Raw genomic sequence first — 22,147 nt, 5'->3', positions numbered from 1 at the left:
TTAATTTTGCAACTTCATTATTTCCAAATACAAAAAACAATTTTCTATCAAAAAACACTTTCTCCGTTCTAAAATACTTTCCATTCTAGATCTAAAATGTATTCTAAATTAGTCTACATTTTAACTTTGTGATTAGCAACATCATATAAATACGAAGCGGTTTTACTTTTTCTATTGGATCTCACTACTTTTAGTGTAGCTTGGATTAGTAAAATTAATAATCTTTTTGTTCGAAAATAAGTGTCTTAATTTTTTCTAGATATAGATAATCTATAACTAAAATATGTTTAGATATATCTAGGGTTAGATAAAACTAAGACTTGGTAGCACTAGTAAATGTAGTATTATTTTATCTGATTTTTTTTGTGATGTAGACTAAATACGAACAAATGAAGTATGTCTCTACTTTTATCTTGTTGTTTCACCCATGATCTCTCACTCTAAGACAGCTAAATCGTATATTTATTCTCAAAAATAGAAAGAAACTAAAGTCTAGCACATTAATCAGTGCCATTATTATTAGTTAACCATTTAATCAGTACTCACTTCAAAATAAACAAGCACTCACTTTCCCTCTCTAAGCTAAGCATACTAGTTTAGTTTAGCTACTCTCTCTCTCTAACCACCCACCCTCATCACCACCACCACTGAGCCCCATGCTCTGCTCTATCTCTCTTCCCCATTTCCATCGACAGTTACTGCTCTTTCACTCCTCACAAGCAACCCTAGCTAAATCTCCTTCTTTCTCTCTCTAGTGAGAGTGTGTGCTCTCTTTTGAAAGATCCCTTCTTTTTCCCTTTCAGCTCCCAATCCCTCCCTCTTTTGTCACGAGATGTGGCTTGCCCCAAACTAGCAGCAAGAGAGAGAGAGAGCGACGAAAGCTCCGGCCAAAGCGGCAGCGGCAGGGCCAGACAAAGCTCAGATTCCCGCGGGCGGTGGCCGTCGCCGCTATTTTACCTCCCACCGCCGATTCATCGACGGAAGATCCAACCCCCAGCTGTCGGTCGGCGGCCTCCCTAACCACCAGCCGCTTTTCTTGCTTTCCCCCGGGGATTTCTCGCCGTTTCTTGGGCCAGAGGCGGCGCTGCTCCGGTGCGGTTCCGCGGCGGGTCTTGTGCAGCTCCGGCGCTCGATCCGTTTCTCAGGCCAGAGCCGGCGGCTCCCGACGAGCTCTTGAGCTGGCCGCCCCTCTTCTTGGAGCTGTTTGATTGGCTTTCGGGGCAAGTCCGTCCGTTCTCGCGAGCGATTCCGGCGAGCCTCGCTTCCAACCGGAGGGAAATGGCGGCCCTGCGGTCCCGCAGTTGACCAATTCGCCCCCCATCCCTCCGGCGGCCGGTCGCCCAAAATGGCGGATTTGGGGCTGTGGAGCCAGGGCTGGGCGTGGGTGCTCTCCCAGAAGCACCTCGTCGCCTGGGCGGGCTGCGGCCGGGACCTCGTCGACCGCCACTGGCCCGCCGTCGCCCGGGCCTGCGCCAGCTCCTCGCGCCTCGTGCTCGAGGCGCTCAGGCAGTGGCGGGGCTGCGCGGCCAGGGGCGTCCTCGCGCTCGCCAGCCTCGGACCCGCCGCAGTCTTCGTCGTCCTCTGGAGCTGCTTCGTGTGCGTCACCTCGCCCGCCTGCGCCCTCTACGCTCTCCTCGCCCTGGTTCGTCCTGCTCGCCTTGCTGCAATTCCTTCGCACATTTTAACTCTCGGATGCGTAATGGATAAGGGTTTTTTGTCTGCTTCAGATTGTAAATCTTATCTGTGTTATGCTTTTGCTTAATTGTGGATTGCATGTTTGGTTCCATCCATCTTTTACTAAAGTACAGTTAAAGTAGTAATTGCTGCTGCAAAAGTACCAGAACCCCCCATTAATTAATAAATTGTCTTGATGTATTACTACTGTCTACGGAGTAGTGTAATCTTATGTCATGCTTTATTAGACTGCTCATAGTGGGAGTAACATAGGTAGTAACATCACACACCCCAAAGCATTTTGGTGACATGGCATGACAATGAATGAAGAAAGAGAGTGGAGTGGTAACTAGCTATGTTACCATAACATCACACTTCCCAAGACAAGATGAGTCTACAATCTAATAAATATAACATGCATGACACCACATATATGTAACTACCCACTATGAAGGTAGTAACATAGGGTAGTAACATGCACTATGTTACTACTCTATGTTACTCCCCACTATGACTAGTCTTAGTAGTACTCATTTGGAGTATGTGCAAATTCTACGTAGTAGATTCTATCTATCCACAATTTAAGATGCTTTAAGTTTTGTATAACTCTGTCTCATTCTCACTAGAGGAAGGATTGGGTGTCACCGTGTTAGTGTAAAAAAAACACTGCATTACTTAACGATCACCACCACAGGGCATCATTTTGATGCAGAGGCTGGGGTGACCTCGTTTCGGAAAAAAAAACTTAAAGATCACCACCACAGGCTGTTCTAATCCATTCCTAGTAAATCAGTGCCATGCTAATTATTAGATCCTCTTGTTTGTTGGGTCCTCCCGAAATGCTTAAGTTTAAATTGGAGGTGATTGACTTGTGAAAGCAACTTGCCATTTAAGAAAGTTAATTATGTGATGTTGAGTGGTGTATGTATAATCTACCCCAGGGAACCACTATGTAGTAGGTACCGGGCAATCCAGTTGCTCTTACTACGCAGTAGATTGAGTCATTGACTATTTATTATTCAGACTGGCGCACCTATTACTACTTATGCAGTTGATTGCTAGACAATGTTTATCTAACCATAGTAGGAGTTTGTACCTGTTAGCATTTGCCCTTTGTGTTTTTTTGTGAGATGGGTTAGCGTGTGGCTGGGGGATGTCTGACCTTTTCAGCTATAGGACACTACTGAATCAATAATCACGAGTGAGATAGTACAGAGAGAAATAAGGCTATTTCTCCTTTGGTTTTCTCCCTGTCCTTGCCACTTTTCTTATTGCAATGCAGACTATGTCACTTGCTTCATCACCGTCTAATGTACCTGTTTAATTAGTAGCTTCTGCCTACAAGTAAGATTGCAAGGTTTCCAATGCAAGAAGGATATCAAAGAGGTTATGTTATCTAATAATTGTTTAATGGTGTGCTGTTTCAGGGAGCTGTTGGGGCAGTCATTCACTATATGGGCTATACACCTGGCCTTCTCATTGTAGGACTGTTTGGGATAATGATTATGTGGATGTACGGCTACTTTTGGATTACAGGAATGCTTCTGGTTGCTGGAGGTTTGTTTGATATGATTATTTAAGTCGATGTTTGTTTACAATTTTATTTCATCAAATCCATGAGTTGTTTTTGCCTATTTATGTGACCCTTTCATCTAATGGAGGCTCGTCTGTGATAATGCAGGTTGTATGTGCTCTTTGAAGCATGCACGGTTTGTGATACCTGTGTTGGCTATGTATGCTCTTTATAGTGTGGCTGTTCGTGTTGGATGGCTTGGAGTTTTCTCCACGCTGAACCTTTCTTTCCTTACAAATGATCTTCTCAACAAGTTGCTGCTAGGATACGAGGGAAGCACAGAAGAGAGAACGTTTGAGGAAATGAAGGATTCTGATCCAGCCACGGATGCCTTCTTTGGTAGCCCTGAGTACCCTCCTACTCCGGACAGTGAACCAGAGACCGTGTCTTCTGCAAAGCCGTTTCGCTCAGAACCTACTCAAGATGTGTTACATGTACAAAAGGAGCCGTCTCCTAGTAAAATAGTAGAATCAGATACTACTTCGTTGGATGAGATCAAGAGGATAATGGATGGTTCGACCTATTATGAAGTTATGGGCGTCCCTCGGAACTTGAGTATTGATCTGAAGGAACTGAGAAATGGGTACAAAAGAATGGTAATACACAGCAACCCTATAAGCTGACAGATCATTCATCTTTCTGTTCCTTATTCTTGTGGTGCATTTTGTCTGTCTAGGCAAGACTAGTCCATCCTGATAAAAACATGGGGAATTCATTGGCGTGCGAATCATTCAAAAAGCTTCAGTCAGCTTATGAGGCAAGTGCTTTGGGAGTACACATCTTCTGCATTTTCATTGATTAGATTATTTCCAAGTCTGGTAGCTTTACCGTTCTTTGATCAGAACTCTGTTTTTTGACCCTCGATAAAGCTAACTGTTGTAGCCATACCTTCATGCAGGTACTCTCGGATTTAGCAAAGAAAAACAGCTATGATGAACAACTGAGAAAAGAAGAATCGCGTCAAATGAATCAGAGATCACGTGTTGTCTCCCAACCGGTGGGTTCTTCTTGTCAATAACTTTTGGAGTGCACAATGCGATCTCTAGTTTTCTGCACAATCCCCTGTCTGAATGTACCTTTTCTATGTCACTTTCTTATCAAGTGCATGTGTATTGAAAAATGACTCAGATATCATGTGCCATCTCTCAATAGCTATTCTTGTTTTGTTAGTATGGGATCCATTCAGTTATCTTTTTGTACATAACCTGGCTAATCTTGTAAACAATGTAATTTCTACATGACCCCTGTTTTGGACAACTTGTTTGGTACTGTTCTCTTTGTGTAACTCATTTGTAATTCAAGAATAAGCTCATTTGATTAACTTCCTTTTGTAGAGTGGGGTAGAGTTCATCTCTGAAGAGTCCAGGCGTATACAGTGCACAAAGTGTGGTAATTTTCATTTATGGATATGTACCAAGAGAAGCAAAGCAAAAGCAAGATGGTGCCAGGTTAGGACCCCGGCATGTACTTTTAGGGCATTTGTTAACTGAGCATATCACTCCAGCTAATTTGAATGAATGATGTGTATGTAGGATTGTTCTCAGTACCATGTTGCCAAGGATGGAGATGGATGGGTGGAAAATGGATATTCAACATCCTTGAAGGTATACTTTTGTGTAATCACATGTAAACTCAATTACATTTTACCTCTGTCTGTTTACATGAAGCACTTCTAGACCATTTCTGGGTTATCAAATCTAACCACTAGAGTATCAAATCTAACCACTAGAGTCTAAGTATTGGTGTCTGAAACAAATGGAGAACGATATTCAAAAGCATAATCTTCTGAATCCTAGCATTCTACACAGATATTTGATAGAAAGTTCATCAAATCTTCATTTTACATAGTGAGGCATTGGTCCTTACTACTTATTTTATTGCTTAAACTGAGCTAGTCATGTATTTCCTGAAGGTAATTTTGAGTTTTAGCAAACTTGATGAATTGAGCTGTAGCAGCCCCACTGTGTTTTGATTATATGCCATCCAAGGAGAATATTAACTGTGCTAAAGGTGGATGCTCAAAGTACCCGAGTAAACTTATATCTCAATGGCAATATTAGCTACAGTGAATTTCTTCATTGCATAAACAAACTATTTTGTATATGGGACAGCACATTCAAGAAACACTCAACTTATAGCATGCACATATGTTTTGCAGTTGGGAAAACTAATGCTCAGTAGAACATGTATTCAGTTCTTTCTTGTTTTGTTCATTTCAGATACAAATACCCCAAGCTTTTGTTTGTGCGGAGAGTAAAATATTTGATGTGTCCGAGTGGGCTACGTGCCAGGTGAGTGTTCATCTCCGTCTTTGTTGTCTTTAATTTGCTTATTTGTTTCAGTTTTCACACGAATATGATCCGTATCTTAGTTATTCAAAGGGTTTTCATGCATTCCTTGCTTTACTCTTTATATGCTACTACTCTGCAGTTCATAATGAAACATCATGCTGTGACATTTTCTGCTTTTGTAGTTTCCTTGTGGTTTATGCATGGATTGTCTAGTATCACTTTGCTCTTAACCGAATTTAGTTTCTGTAGTTTAGGATCGTCTAGTACTTCGAAAATAGGTTCTGTTGGTCCATGAATCCTGTGATATGGATCGATACAGAGTCGACTATACTTGTGATAATATTGCTTAATTTATTTGAGATAATAAATATCCATGCCATGGTCTTCTAAAGTACAATGACCATATTAAGCTCTGGAAAAGTAGGACGAAAAAGTTATTTTGCACTTAATAAAGTGGTACCATTGACCGCTGTTATATCATTTTCTGATAATGGACAAAAGATGCTGCTTGGCGTTATCTGGGGAAGGGGAAAACATTTCTCTAACTCTTGACAATTTTGTTGATTATCCAGGGGATGGAGTGCAAACCAAACACTCATGGTCCAACTTTCATGGTGAACATGGTTGGCGCGGATAGGATGCCTCAGAGATCCCACAGCTCTCGGTATCCCTTCAGCTTGGACGCAGAAATGATCCCCGAGGACGAATTCGAGATGTGGCTCCAGCAGGCGTTAGCGACAGGGGTGTTCACCGACAGCCCGAAACGTAGGAAAAGCTGGAGCCCCTTCAAACTACCTCAGAAAGGAATGAGAAGTTGGCGGCGATCGTCATCAGGGAATGACATTAAGTAGCATGGCTGGCCGCATGGGGCCTCAGGTGACAGTGACATTGGGAAAAGGCAAATAATACAAGCGCTTGTATTTGTAAATAGACTGACCCAAAACATTGCTTGGATAAGCAACTAATTTTTTGTCCGAAAAGAGAAACAAGGAGAAAAAGGAACTCTTTACATGGAAAGGCGGGGTGAATCTGACTGTTCAAATTAGCTTTTCTCTGCAATGGATTCTCACGAGTTCTTTTGGAAAGACCAGGTGTTGGCTATCCAGCATACGAACTGCAACCTTAAGTGGTGCATTGATCGGCATCCAAGAAAATGCCAAGACACATGCCTGGATCGCCGGAGCAGATTCTACGAGAATTGAAGGGATGTTCTTTGTGAAACATCATTGAGAGGATGCTTGTGATCACAGGGGCAGCAAGTTATGCGAAAAGTTTTTCTGGAGAACAGAAGGATAGGAAGACTGGCTGCTGTGTATACAATCTTGCATCAGTAATGCAAACTGCTTTGTTGTAACATTGTACACTGACACTGACATCCTGTGAAAAACTCCCATAATCCAGCTCTGTCGTAACACACTTCTTCCACTTTGTAACGATCTGGGGACAAATATAGCCATCCTGGAGTGTCTCCTGTTATCATTTCTTGTTGCTGGATACTTACTACTGGTTAATCTGACTTAACTGGACTTACCTGGATGTCCTGATATAGATCAAACATGCACTCTATTTTTAGCATGGTTGCTTATGGTTATTATTATCTGTCTGAGGAATATGGAAGAGGTTACCTGGTATGATTTCACTTTTGGCATGCTTCTTTTACCTAGAAATAGCTGGACTTTCTTTCACATTTGTGGGGCTGGACTCACCTGTTTTGGGACTGTACTGTACTGTGTGTTCGTTGATACCATTTTGAGGCCAGACTGAAGGAAGAATGTGTCATCTATGAATGTAGTTGCTAAATTAGTAGAAACAAAAAGTGCATTGTAACATGCCATGTGCACTATTTTGTCTGGCGGTCTGAGATAGCGATGCCCCCTTTTTTTTTGGATTGCATGCATTTCAGACATTTATTTTATTTTTCTAATGAAAAAAAACATGTTGGAAACAATGTTGGCAACGAGACTAAATGAAAGGTTACTGCTGTATTTTTGAAAATTTGTTTCATGAACACTTTGTCTTTCTTTGTGTATGAGATGTGATAGAACACTGGACTTATGTGAGTAGGATTAAATGCTGGACCTAGATCTAAATTATGTGAGTAAAAGGATACGTACTGGAGTACTAATAACAAATCGGTAGCTAATAGTACAGCCTATGTACGCCAAATATTATGCGGATGAATTCGTGATGTACCAGAGGATTAGTCAGCATGATTAATCAATGTAAAATACGGCTATTGCATCAAAGCAGTTAATTAGGAGGGAAAGCAAGGGATTTGTTGGGAGTACAAACGCGGAAAGGTCAAAACACGGATGCGCACTCACGGCCAATAAAAATGGACCACATATTTATCAGGTTTCCAACGCCTAACTTTTACCTGTCGTGGAAATTAAGTAAGAAAAGAGAAATATAGCACACCCTCAGTCTAGGTCCTTCTAGTTTTTTTCTGGAGAGTTAAAACTATTTTAAATTTTAACTGCGTTTACGCAAAATATAATATTATTTATGAAATCAAATACTTATATGATAAAAAATACTTTATCATGAACCTAATGATAGTACTAATTTATTTGTGCTATTTTAGTTAAACAAAATTGAACTTAAAAATGTTTGACTCTTCAAAACAAATGGAAGTACATCTTTTGTCGGCGGAGGGAGTACTACTTAAGTGACGTAAATAGAAAGGAAGATTTTCACGTAGTTCTACAAAACTAGAATAAGTCTATTGCAATGGAGAATTGTGACTCCCAAGCTCTAAAGAAATAAAAAATCATATTTCTCAATGCAAAATCTCACTTTTAAATAATTTGTAATCTGAGCTACAAAAAATAAAAATAAATGTGGATCTAAATACAATGAACAATGCATATTTTGAAATCTCTAACTATTTATCAGATTTGGTCATTTTTGTGTAGCCCATAATACAAAGACTTTCTCAATTCAATTTTGCATGCTTACATCATTGAATACTTCCAAGAAAAATTAGATTCTTTAAGCAGGTAAATATGATTTTTAAGAGCACTGAAATTTGGGAGTCAGCTGGACTTTTCGATGACTGTTTGTAATTATTATTTTGGAAAACATCTAGTTCAGCGTAGACACAGACGATACATTGGCACACCTACCACACAGGGCGCCCACACAGAAGGGAAGTCAAACTAGCATTTCAATCATAATCACCACACTAGCCATCCAACCTTTGGTTCGTTCTCATGTACTACCTCCGTTTCAAGGAATAAGGCGTCCTCGTTTTACGAGCTTTTTGTTTGACCAAAAATTACTTCAAATAGATAAAGATTGTTTGTATGAAATTACTATCATTAAAAAGTGCTTTTCAATACGAATCCAACGATACTAATTACATATAATATAATCAAGATTTTGTTACTCAATTTTTATGGTCAAAGTTCGTCTTGGAATGCGCGTGCGTCTTATTCCTTGAAACGGAGGTAGTATGTCTGTAGTTTGACACATGCAACCCAATTACTCCTAACATGATTATCACAAACTGCCCGTGCCGAAAAAGACTTACTCATCCGATAGACAAGATGAAATAATAAAATTATAAACCACAAGTGTTGAGACAACACCAATGATATTTAAAGAAAAGGTCAGGGACATATGCCTAGTTTGTTAGTTTCCTCATTTATTATTATACTAGAGGAGATGCTAGTGAGTAGTGACGAATTTCTGTTATTTAATAGGACTAGTGGATTACCAGAAGGGACAAACATGAACGTTTGTATCGAGCTGAACACAGCAAGCATAAATTAAGGTAAATCACTAAAGTGATCGAGCCAACTCCACTACAAACAAATATTAGTGCCAAGCTGTGGCGGCTATACTCTCTTTAGCTCCAATTCAACTGAATGATGTAAACAACTATGGAACTTTTGAAATAAGCTTGAAATACAGGACTATAATGGATTGCACCGAGCATCAACTATTATATTGTACTACCTCAGGTCGCATTTAATTGACGCGAGGTTACAGGTGATCATTGCTAGGCGTTCTCAAAGCTGCGCGTCGATTATTTACGACCGGAGGGAGTATTTTTTAGCATCAACTACTATATTGTGTTTTTTGGCTTCAAATCTTCTAAAACCTCAGGAATACGATTATAAAATCGCAATATTAGAATGTCATGTCTGCAAGAACCATATGAGATGGAATTTACACCATTTTTTCACTTGCATCTAGTATATACTGAACACAATATGCATAGGTATAATAGAGACGCCACGTTAGTCCAAAAAAATCCAAAGTATCGTAGTAGTTAGATCTAAAATTTACCGCTAGAACTTAACAAAAGATAATATTTATCATGTAACCTCTTTGAGACGGTTTATGTTGAGAAGATGAGACGTGGACTTCCAATTAAGGAACTAACTTTCAACACAATTTCCTTTTTTTCTTTTTGTTAAGATGTCACTACTTTCCTAGCATGAATGTGGTAGTCGTCAACAAAAAACCTGCCTAGAACAGGGTGGCAAGACAAATAGCTGCTAGGATATATATATGGAGTCTTTTGCAAAAAAAAGGGTACTAAGTGTAATCTGATCACTGTGTTATCACCAGGATTTGACCGAGTCAGAGGTGGGCCGCGATCAAGATGGGCTTAAAGATTATATACGGAAGAAATACGTGAATCGGCCTTATATGCAAAGTTGGGCTAGATTGCCCATATATCTGTAATATAGTAGATCGCATCTTAGATAGAGTTTTACCCGTGCACGGTTAGGTGCACGCCTAAATTAGAAAGTCCCCTGGACTATAAATATGTATCTAGGGTTTATGGAAAAAAACAACAACCAACGTTCAACCAACAAATCAATCTCGGCGCATCGCCAACTCCTTCGTCTCGAGGGTTTCTACCGGTAAGCATCATGCTGCCTAGATCGCATCTTGCGATCTAGGCAGCACAAGCTTTATGTTGTTCATGCGTTGCTCGTATCGAAGCCTTTTTGATGGCGAGCAACGTAGTTATCTTAGATATGTTAGGGTTAGCATTGTTCTTCGTATAACATGCTATCGTAGTGCAACCCTTGCATATCTAGCCGCCCTTACACCTATCTTAGGTGTAGGGGCGGCACCCCGCTTGATCATTATTTAGTAGATCCGATCCGTTACGGTTGCTCCTTGTTCTCCAAGGATTAGTTTAATATCCGCAATAGTTAGGCCTTACAAAGGGTTGGAGGATCCAGCGGCACGTAGGGTGTCGTTTGCTAGTCCTAGACAGGATGTTCCGGGGATCAACCTCGTGTTGGTTTTTAGGCCTTGTCTAGGATCGGCTCACGATCACCGTGCGTGGCCGCGAGGCCCAATCGTGAGTAGGATGATCCGAATATGCGGTGAAAACCCTAAATCGTCGTAGATCGTTTTAGCTTTATCTTGATCAAGCAGGACCACCATATATTCGTGCACCTCGTACGAATCATGGGTGGATCGGCTCCTTGAGCCGATTCACGAGATAACCCGAGAGCCGATCGAGGCTCGTATTTAATGTTTACGTGTATGCCATGCGAGAAACTAAGCGAGGCATCTCCATCACCTTCTCCGACCGTGCATAGGTCGGTGGCACGCCCTTGCATCGAGCATCGGACGTGTGTACCGGAGGCTTTGCGGGCCGTCGCTCGGAGGGACCAGGGCCAGCCGCAGCCCTAAGTTGTTCCCGGCTCTCTTGTGTTGCCCGTCGCTGCCCGCCGGTGGGTTTTGACCGCAACACATTTCGGCACGCCCGGTGGGACAAGCTTCGTCATCAACCCCATCGCCATCTACATCCGAGATGGCGGACGGCACCTCGGTCACGTACGAGGATCCGACCGACGAGCTCAAGAAGAAGTATGACGAGGTCAAAGCCATCCTCGAAGCCGACCTCATCGGCTCTTTTCACGAGAACCCGTTCACATGGCATCGGTGGAAGGGGTTCTCGCCCGATGGTGCACTCGATGGGATAGACCTCTCCGCCCCGTCGAAGAACGCACCGGGTCCCTGCGGCAGGAGATCAACTACTTGGTGGCTCACTCGCTACACCGCCACTCGAGAACTCGGTAAACACGTTGGAGCGTGTCGCTCTTCGGGTGATCCAGGAGATCATGAGGCACCGGCACTCGCCGTCGGGACCAGCTCTCGGGACGCATCAAGGAGAGTTGCCACTCCGGGCCCCGTCCACCGCTGCCATTTGCGTTGGCAGCACCGAAGTGCCGAATTCACCGGCATTCGTCGTCTACAAGATCGGTGGTGACCCTAGTGACCGCCGGTTCTTGCATGAGGCGCCTAAGGAGATCCCTCACGGGTACATGTGCACGTATGTGCCGGATTGCGGTAATCGGGCGCTCACAAACCAGGCCACAACATCGGGGACTTCGGGAAAACGGGAGGAACGTCGACTGACGGATCTTGAGAAGCGGACGTGGCTAACTAAGTACGCCACCCCGACGAACCTCCGCAGCTCGGCTCCCGCATTTGGCTCGTAGCTGGAAAAGCAAGCATGGCTGGCTAAGTACGCCACCCCGGCGAATCTTCAGAGTTCAACTCTGCAGCCAAGCACAGCGGATCGGATCGGCACCATACCGAGAGACCGGTTCGGCATGGTGCCGAAAAGGAGGGCAATCGGCTATTCCAAGCCGTACCCCGACGAGTACGAGTTGATCCCGCTGCCACCTAAATATCGGCTCCCTGATTTCTCCAAATTCAGTGGATCGGATGGTTCCAGCTCCATCGAGCATGTGAGCCGATATTTGGCACGAGCCTAGGAACGGCCTCGATGTCGGATCCACTACGCGTGAGGTTCTTCTCATAGTCCCTCACGGGATCGGCTTTCGGGTGGTACACCTCGTTGCCACCGGACTCGATCCGGACTTGGAAGCAGCTTGGAAGAACGAGTTCCATACGCAGCACCACTCGGAGGCTTCCGAGTCCGGCCTTGCCGATCTAGCACAAATACGTCGAAGCGTGGAGAAACCGTGACGGAATACATCCAGCGCTTCAGGAATCTTAGGAACCGATGTTATTCGGTTCGTGTGACCGAAAAGGAAGCAGATCGAGTTGGCGGTGGCGGGCCTTGCAGCGCCGCTCAAGGACATGGCCTCCCAAGCGGACTACCCCTCACCGGCGCACATGGTTCGAAACCGTCGGCATATGAACAGCGCCACCGGACTTGTACCAAGACAAATTCAAGCGTGCGTAGTCCCGGTCGAGGCAGAGGAAGACGAAGTTTCGCGGGAGATCAAGAAGTAGCAGTGGGCTGAATGGACTCGGGGGCAACCCCCGTGTCCCGCAAATGGGTTAAGCCACCAGTGTCCGCCTGTGGGGTTTGATTTCGATGTGACCAAAACCGAGCAAATCTTCGACCTCCCGCTCAAGGAGAAGCAGCTTGAAGATACCCGAAGGTCTCAAATTCCCCACGGCACAGAGCTGAACGGAAAGCCATACCGCAAATGGCATAACTCGCTCTCCCATGCCACCAACGACCGTAGGGTGTGGCGTCGGCAGATCCAAATGGCGATAGAACAAGGACGTCTGATTTTCAACCAGTACGCCATGAAGGTCGACACTCACCCCTTTCCCGCCGTTAACATGGTGGAATGCACTTACCCTGAAGGTTGCCAGCCAGGATCCTCGTTCAGCATCAACATGATAGGACCTGGGCACCACTCTGGCAAGGATGGAGACGAGGGCAGCTGCTCTCGTAGCAAGGACACAGAGGAGGCCGCTCCACGCGATCGGCTCCGTCATGATGGCAAGCGCTACGTCACGAGAGGAGAAGTGAAGAACATAAGATATCAGCGACCCTCTCTCGATCACCTCCTCAACAAGTATGTGAGTCAGTATGACCAACGCCGATGATCCAGCGATGATGATGAAAGAGATCGTCTGGCTAGAGAAGCCAGGAGACATCGTCGACATGATCGCGATGAGGAGGAGCACGAGCGCCGTGCCAAAGGAAAATCAAGGGAGCAAGACGACAACGATAGGCACTGGGACTGCCCCTTCTTCAGACACTGCTGGGATTCAGGAATAAGCCGATTGCCCACAATCGGCAATTGCCCAGAATGCAACCAGAAGAAGAAGGAGGCGGCCAACGTGTCCGTGTTCAAACGTCTAGGGCCTCTCCCACCACAAAGCAAACGCGCTGAGTCCCCTCGGCTGGAAAATCTCGAGGATTCAGAAGACGAGGGACAAGAAGAAGAAGACAGGTACCACCGGCCCAGGTGGTGCCCTGATTGGCTCAGCCGTTCCCAAAAGCGCAGGGTACAGCGATTGCGCGGCTTGGAGGAAGCCGAAAGGTTATACCTGCATACGCTAAGGAAGGCACGACCTGATCTGGCTGCGAAAGTTCAGCGGACCCTGGATGAAGAGGGTCGTCCACGGAAAATGGAGTGGCGCCCCAAGCAAAGGAAAGCCGATGATGAAACATCGGCTGGCATAAACATGGTGCTCGTCCTTCCGACGAAGCTTAGTGCTCCAGGATTACATGATGCACCCAAGGTGGACGGCAGCGAGCGCATCGACATGACAAAGGACGAGGTTGAGCTGGTCTTATCCACTGGCCTGACCGAGTAGCAAGAGCAAACCGATGAGCAAATGTGGTGAGGCCGATCCTTGGGATCGGCCCCCAAAGGTATATGAAGGAAAAGCACAATGCCTTCATTGAACGCTTCGATCAATATGGAGGCCGATTTCAGCAATCGGCCAAAATTATCCTCACCACATGTTCTGCTTGTGTTCAATATCAATTTACTTGGCAGCGGTTTTACGACGGCTGATGAGTTAAGAAGAATCAACCTTGGTCCTACCAAAGCCGACGTGCAAATACGGTGCCTTGGCTAGACTACAGAGCCGATATCTGCAGTTACCTGTTAGCTTTGGCTCGGGGGGCACCTAATCAGATGAACATGTGCAGATGAACATATACATGTGCAGATGAACATATATGCATTGAAATATTGGGGCCGATAGGAAAAATCGACCAGTAAAAATTTTTTTACAGCCGATGTAAGGGCATCGACTTTAGAATTAAGAAACGAAGCCAATGCGCAGCCATCGACTCTAGTACAGTTACACAAGACCTACCGGCTATGTGCTCAAGGCCCAGATTTTCGCCAAGATGGTTTTCAGTTCGGCTTCAAGAGCTTCTGTTTCCTTGAAGGGGATGTATAATGAGAGCAACCTTGGCTGCAATGAGCCGACAACCCTTTGCGCCAAGTTCAGCAGTAACATCAGTTAGGCATGCAAGGCAGCCTCTTTCTCATTAAGCTGGTGGTGTTTCATCTACAACATCGGCGTTCGATAGAAGAAAGCTGATCTGGGGGCAAGTTTGGCTGATTCTTCATGGTGGCTATCTCAGATTACCAGATTACCTAAGGTCAAAGCCTTCTTGTTTGACCTGTGCATCCTTGCCGGTATTCTCGCCTTGAATAAGGCTCGGGGGGCAGCTAACTTGGTAGATGCTCTGTCTTGGAGCCGATTGGAGTTGCATCGGCTGACCCTGCATCGTGATCTTCTCTGAAAGCGGTGAGGTGTTGCAGAAGAAGACTGCTAAAGCTACGGAGAGGAGCCGGAAAAGGAGGCCGTCGGCTTTTACGGGTTTTGGACCGTCCTGTTGCTGCAAGAGAAGGAAAGAGACTGGATTTTCAAAATAGCCGATGAATAGTCATCGGCTATGGGATTGCGAAAATTTATGGTCAGGTATCAAATCGCAGTCTGGATTTGAGAAGTACTTGGCTGACGGTCCAATCGATATTTGAGTCCGGCTTCATGGGCGTCTAAAGGAAAAAGAATCCGATACGTTGCTATCGGTCTTGATGTGGCAAGCGGAAGGTTTGAAATTAGATTAATTGAAAGATGAATTGAAAGAACAATTTCCATTAATTCAAAAGAGCGGCTTTACAAAAAAGAGCCGATGGCTCTCAAAAGAGGGATCTGGTGCCTAATGCACCGCTACTACTAGTCCTACTCTACTAGTCGTCGCTGTCCTCGTCGTCGCCGTCATCGATGTCGTCGGCGCTGCTCCCAGGAAGCTCCTCGTCGCTGCTACCCCAGCCCTTGGCCGGAGCTTCGTCTTCCTCGTCATCATCATCATCCTCGCTGTCCGCCCAGGAGCGGAAGCGCTTGGTCGGCGGATACCCGATGGAGGAGGAGGATTCATCCTCCTCCTCTTCCTCCTCGTCATCATCATCGTCTTCACTGTCCGCCCAAGCGCGGAATCGCTTGGCCGGCAGAAGCTTGGCGGGGGAGGAGGGGCCGCCCTCCTCTTTTTCTTCTTCTTCTTCCTCTACTTCTTCCCCCTTCCCGTCGGGGGAGGTGGGTTTCACCCAGGGATGGAGGTCGTCTTCACTTCCGCTTATCAGCTCCCCTTCGATGAGGAACTTGAGGTCCTCTTCCCCATCGGTCAGAGGCAGGTCGCCCTCTGGCGCATGATCGGAGTTCCACTCTGGCTCGCTCGAGGAGAAGGATTGGAGGGAGAGGCCGGAGGAGACAGAGGAAGAGGAAGACATTGCTACAGGGGAAGAGGGTTTTTTGGTGCCGATAGCTAGAACAGAGGAAGGGGATGAAGAGGGCTAATCGATCGGCACGGATAAATAATGAGAAGCCTGGTGGAGATTTAATGCCATTGCAGTTTCCGAGGAGGTGATGCTAAAGCTATCGAATTTTGCAGAGAAGCTGAGAAGACAGGGCATCATGATGAAGGATGCTGCAACGGTTCTGCTCTGCCACGACATGACCCTTCGTAGAAAAAATAGAGTGGTTTTGAAATTATCATTATCAAAACCAGGGGGGCATGTGTTATCACCAGGATTTGACCGAGTCAGAGGTGGGCCGCGATCAAGATGGGCTTAAAGATTATATACGGAAGAAATACGTGAATCGGCCTTATATGCAAAGTTGGGCTAGATTGCCCATATATCTGTAATATAGTAGATCGCATCTTAGATAGAGTTTTACCCGTGCACGGTGATACGTCTCCGACGTATCGATAATTTCTTATGTTCCATGCCACATTATTGATGTTATCTACATGTTTTATGCACACTTTATGTCATATTCGTGCATTTTCTGGAACTAACCTATTAACAAGATGCCGAAGTGCCGATTCTTCGTTTTCTCGCTGTTTTTGGTTTCAGAAATCCTAGTAAGGAAATATTCTCGGAATTGGACGAAATCAAAGCCCGGGGGCCTATTTTTCCACGAAGCTTCCGGAAGTCCGAAGACGAAACGAAGTGGGGCCACGGGGTGCCCAAACCCTAGGGCGGCGCGGCCCCCTTGGCCGCGCCGGCTCGTGGTGTGGGGCCCCTGTGCCCCCTCCTGACTTGCCCTTCCGCCTACTTAAAGCCTCCGTGACGAAACCCCCGATACAGAGAACCACGATACGGAAAACCTTCCGGAGACGCCGCCAACGCCGATCCCATCTCGGGGGATCCAGGAGATCGCCTCCGGCACCTGCCGGAGAGGGGAATCATCTCCCGGGAGGACTCTACGCCGCCATGGTCGCCTCCGGTGTGATGTGTGAGTAGTCTACCCCTGGACTATGGGTCCATAGCGGTAGCTAGATGGTTGTCTTCTCCCCATTGTGCTATCATTGTCGGATCTTGTGAGCTGCCTAACATGATCAAGATCATCTATCTGTAATTCTATATGTTGCGTTTGTTGGGATCCGATGAATAGAGAATACTTGTTATGTTGATTATCAAAGTTATATCTACGTGTTGTTTATGATCTTGCATGCTTTCCGTTACTAGTAGATGCTCTGGCCAAGTAGATGCTTGTAACTCCAAGAGGGAGTACTTATGCTCGATAGTGGGTTCATGCCTGCATTGACACCGGGACGAGTGACGAAAAGTTCTAAGGTTGTGTTGTGTCTGTTGCCACTAGGGATAAAACATTGATGCTATGTCTAAGGATGTAGTTGTTGATTACATTACGCACCATACTTAATGCAATTGTCTGTTGCTTTGCAACTTAATACTGGAGGGGTTCGGATGATAACCTCGAAGGTGGACTTTTTAGGCATAGATGCAGTTGGATGGCGGTCTATGTACTTTGTCGTAATGCCCAATTAAATCTCACTATACTCATCATGATATGTATGTGCATGGTCATGCTCTCTTTATTTGTCAATTGCCCAACTGTAATTTGTTCACCCAACATGATGTTTGTCTTATGGGAGAGACACCTCTAGTGAACTGTGGACCCCAGTCCAATTCTCTTTACTGAAATACAATCTACTGCAATACTTGTTCTACTGTTTTCTGCAAACAATCATCTTCCACACAATACGGTTAATCCTTTGTTACAGCAAGCCGGTGAGATTGACAACCTCACTGTTTCGTTGGGGCAAAGTACTTTGGTTGTGTTGTGCAGGTTCCACGTTGGCGCCGGAATCCCCGGTATTGCGCCGCACTACATCTCGCCGCCATCAACCTTCAACGTGCTTCTTGACTCCCTACTCGGTTCGATAAACCTTGGTTTCTTACTGAGGGAAACTTGCTGCTGTACGCATCACACCTTCCACTTGGGGTTCCCAACGAGCGTGTGCTTTACGCGTCATCAAGCTAAATTTTTGGCGCCGTTGCCGGGGACCTAAAGAGAAGTTACACCCCAGAGATTGCCAACTCCCACGGCAACAGCTTAATTTCTGGCGCCGTTGCCGGGGAGATCAAGACACGCTGCAAGGGGAGTCACCACTTCTCAATCTCTTTACTTTGTTTTTGTCTTGCTTAGTTTTATTTACTACTTTGTTTGCTGCACTAAATCAAAATACAAAAAAATTAGTTGCTAGTTTTACTTTACTTGTTATCTTGTTTGCTATATCGAAAACACAAAAAAAATTAGTTACTTGCATTTACTTTATCTAGTTTGTTTTATTTACTGTTGCTAAAATGGCCAACGCTGAAAATACTAAGTTGTGTGACTTCACAACCACAAATAATAATGATTTCTTATGCACACCTATTGCTCCACCTGCTACTACGAGCAGAATTCTTTGAAATTAAACTCTGCTTTACCGAATCTTGTTATGCGAGAGCAATTTTCCGGTGTTAGTTCGATGATGCTGCTGCCCATCTTAATAATTTTGTTGAACTATGTGAAATGCAAAAATATAAAGATGTAGATGGTGATATTATTAAACTAAAATTGTTCCCTTTCTCATTAAGAGGAAGAGCTAAAGATTGGTTGCTATCTCTGCCTAAGAATAGTATTGATTCATGGACTAAATGCAAGGATGCTTTTATTGGTAGATATTATCCCCCTGCTAAAATTATATCTTTGAGGAGTAGCATAATGAATTTTAAACAATTAGATACTGAACATGTTGCTCAAGCTTGGGAAAGAATGAAATCTCTCGGTTAAAAATTGCCCAACCCATGGACTGACTACCTGGATGATCATCCAAACCTTCTATGCGGGACTAAATTTTTCTTCGCGGAATTTATTGGATTCAGCTGCTGGAGGTACCTTTATGTCCATCACTCTTGGTGAAGCAACAAAGCTTCTTGATAATATGATGATCAATTACTCCGAATGGCACACGGAAAGAGCTCCACAAGGTAAGAAGGTAAATTCGTCGAAGAAACCTCTTCCTTGAGTGATAAGATTGATGCTATTATGTCTATGCTTGTGAATGATAGGACTAATATTGATCCTAATAATGTTCCGTTAGCTTCATTGGTTGCACAAGAAGAACATGTTGATGTAAACTTCATTAAAAATAATAATTTCAACAACAATGCTTACCGGAACAATTCTAGTAACAACTATAGGCCATATCCTTATAATAGTGGCAACGGCTATGCTAATTCTTATGGGAATTCGTACAACAATAATAGGAGTTCACCCCCTGGACTTGAAGCTATGCTTAAAGAATTTATTAGTACACAAACTGCTTTTAACAAATCTGTTGAAGAAAAGCTTGGGAAAATTGATATACTTGCTTCTAAAGTCGATAGTCTTGCTGCTGATGTTGATCTTTTGAAATCAAAAGTTTTGCCTAATGAAAATCATCATAATAAAATTGTTACTACAGCAAATGCCATTCAAGTTAGAATTAATGAGAATATAAGATTAATGGCTGAACTGCGTGCTAGGTGGGATAGAGAAGAAAATGAAAAACTAGCTAAAGAGAAGAATGTAGCTAAAGTTTGGACTATTACCACCACTAGTAATGCTAATGCTACACATGTTGCTGCACCTCCTACTAATACTAATAAAAGAATTGGTGTTAGCAATGTTTCCACTTCTAATGCAAAGCGCGAGAAACTGCTAAAACTGCTGAAACTCGCTGAACTCGCTCGTGATAAAGTCTGCTGAAATTTTTTCCAACATTGGGGATGATGATCCCATTGCTTTAGATTATAATGGTTTGAATTTTGATGATTGCCACATCTCTGAAGTTATAAAGTTCTTGCAAAAACTTGCTAAAAGTCCTAATGCTAGTGCTATAAATTTGGCTTTTACACATCATATTACAAATGCTCTCATAAAAGCTAGAGAAGAGAAATTAGAGCGTGAAGCCTCTATTCCTAAAAAGCTAGAGGATGGTTGGGAGCCCATCATTAAGATGAAGGTTAAAGATTTTGATTGTAATGCTTTATGTGATCTTGGTGCAAGTATTTCGGTTATGCCTAAGAAAATTTATGATATGCTTGACTTGCCACCGCTGAAAAATTGTTATTTGGATGTTAATCTTGCTGATCATTCTACAAAGAAACCTTTGGGTAAAGTTGATAATGTTCGCATTACCGTTAACAATAACCTTGTTCCCGTTGATTTTGTTGTCTTGGATATTGAATGCAATGCATCTTGTCCCATTATATTGGGAAGACCTTTTCTTCGAACTCGTTGGTGCTATTATTGATATGAAGGAAGGTAATATAAAATATTAATTTCCTCTCAAGAAAGGTATGGAACACTTCCCTAGAAAGAGAATGAAGTACCCTTTTGATTCTATTATGAGAACAAATTATGATGTTGACACTTCGTCTCTTGATAATACTTGATACACACTTTCCGCGCCTAGCTGAAAGGCGTTAAAGAAAAGCGCTTATGGGAGACAACCCATGTTTTTACCTACAGTACTTTGTTTTTATTTTGTGTCTTGGAAGTTGTTTACTACTGTAGCAACCTCTCCTTATCTTAGTTTTGTGTTTTGTTGTGCCAAGTTAAGCCGTTGATAGAAAAGTAAGTACTAGATTTGGATTACTGCACAGTTCCAGATTTCTTTGCTGTCACGAATCTGGGTCCACCTCCCTGCAGGTAGCTCAGAAAATTAAGCCAATTTACGTGCATGATCCTCAGATATGTACGCAACTTTCATTCAATTTGAGCATTTTCATCTGAGCAAGTCTGGTGCCATTTTAAAATTCGTCAATACGAACTGTTCTGTTTTGACAGATTCTGCCTTTTATTTCGCATTGCCTCTTTTGCTATGTTGGATGAATTTCTTTGATCCACTAATGTCCAGTAGCATTATGCAATGTCCAGAAGTGTTAAGAATGATTGTGTCACCTCTGAATATGTCAATTTATATTGTGCACTAACCCTCTAATGAGTTGTTTCGAGTTTGGTGTGGAGGAAGTTTTCAAGGATCAAGAGAGGAGTATGATGCAACATGATCAAGGAGAGTGAAAGCTCTAAGCTTGGGGATGCCCGGTGGTTCACCCCTGCATATATTAAGAAGACTCAAGCGTCTAAGCTTGGGGATGCCCAAGGCATCCCCTTCTTCATCGACAACATTATCGAGGTTCCTCCCCGAAACTATATTTTTATTCCATCACATCTTATGTGCTTTTTCTTGGAGCGTCGGTTTGTTTTTGTTTTTTGTTTTGTTTGAATAAAATGGATCCTAGCATTCACTTTATGGGAGAGAGACACGCTCCGCTGTAGCATATGGACAAGTATGTCCTTGGTTTCTACTCATAGTATTCATGGCGAAGTTTCTCCTTCGTTAAATTGTTATATGGTTGGAATTGGAAAATGATACATGTAGTAATTGCTATTAATGTCTTGGGTAATGTGATACTTGGCAATTGTTGTGCTCATGATTAAGTTCTTGCATCATATGCTTTGCACCAATTAATGAAGAAATACATAGAGCATGCTAAAATTTGGTTTGCATATTTGGTTTCTCTAAGGTCTAGATAATTTCTAGTATTGAGTTTGAACAACAAGGAAGACGGTGTAGAGTCTTATAATGTTTTCAATATGTCTTTTATGTGAGTTTTGCTGCACCGGTTCATCCTTGTGTTTGTTTCAAATAAGCCTTGCTAGCCTAAAACCTTGTATCGAGAGGGAATACTTCTCATGCATCCAAAATACTTGAGCCAACCACTATGCCATTTGTGTCCACTATACCTACCTACTACATGGTATTTTCCGCCATTCCAAAGTAAATTGCTTGAGTGCTACCTTTAAAATTCCATCATTCACCTTTGCAATATATAGCTCATGGGACAAATAGCTTAAAAACTATTGTGGTATTGAATATGTAATTATGCACTTTATCTCTTATTAAGTTGCTTGTTGTGCGATAACCATGTTTACTGGGGACGCCATCAACTTTTCATTGTTGAATTTCATGTGAGTTGCTATGCATGTTCGTCTTGTCCGA

General features: G+C 43.7%; 1 protein-coding gene across 1 annotated transcript; it reads left to right on the top strand.

Moving 5' to 3' along the window:
* The first annotated feature begins 1,330 nt into the window (after positions 1–1,330).
* Positions 1,331–7,068, top strand: LOC124653833. The gene is made up of 9 exons (XM_047192896.1): positions 1,331–1,642; positions 3,102–3,231; positions 3,356–3,843; positions 3,924–4,004; positions 4,146–4,244; positions 4,582–4,695; positions 4,780–4,851; positions 5,467–5,538; positions 6,111–7,068. Exons 1-9 carry the CDS (start codon positions 1,346–1,348, stop codon positions 6,387–6,389), a joined length of 1,632 nt encoding a protein of 543 aa, XP_047048852.1. The 5' UTR covers positions 1,331–1,345; the 3' UTR covers positions 6,390–7,068.
* Positions 7,069–22,147: the final 15,079 nt, after the last annotated feature.

Source organism: Lolium rigidum, chromosome 5, assembly GCF_022539505.1.
Source record: "Lolium rigidum isolate FL_2022 chromosome 5, APGP_CSIRO_Lrig_0.1, whole genome shotgun sequence".
Taxonomy (NCBI): domain Eukaryota; kingdom Viridiplantae; phylum Streptophyta; class Magnoliopsida; order Poales; family Poaceae; genus Lolium; species Lolium rigidum.
The sequence above is the reverse complement of the archived record's forward strand: the minus strand, read 5'-3'. Positions and strand labels throughout refer to the sequence as shown.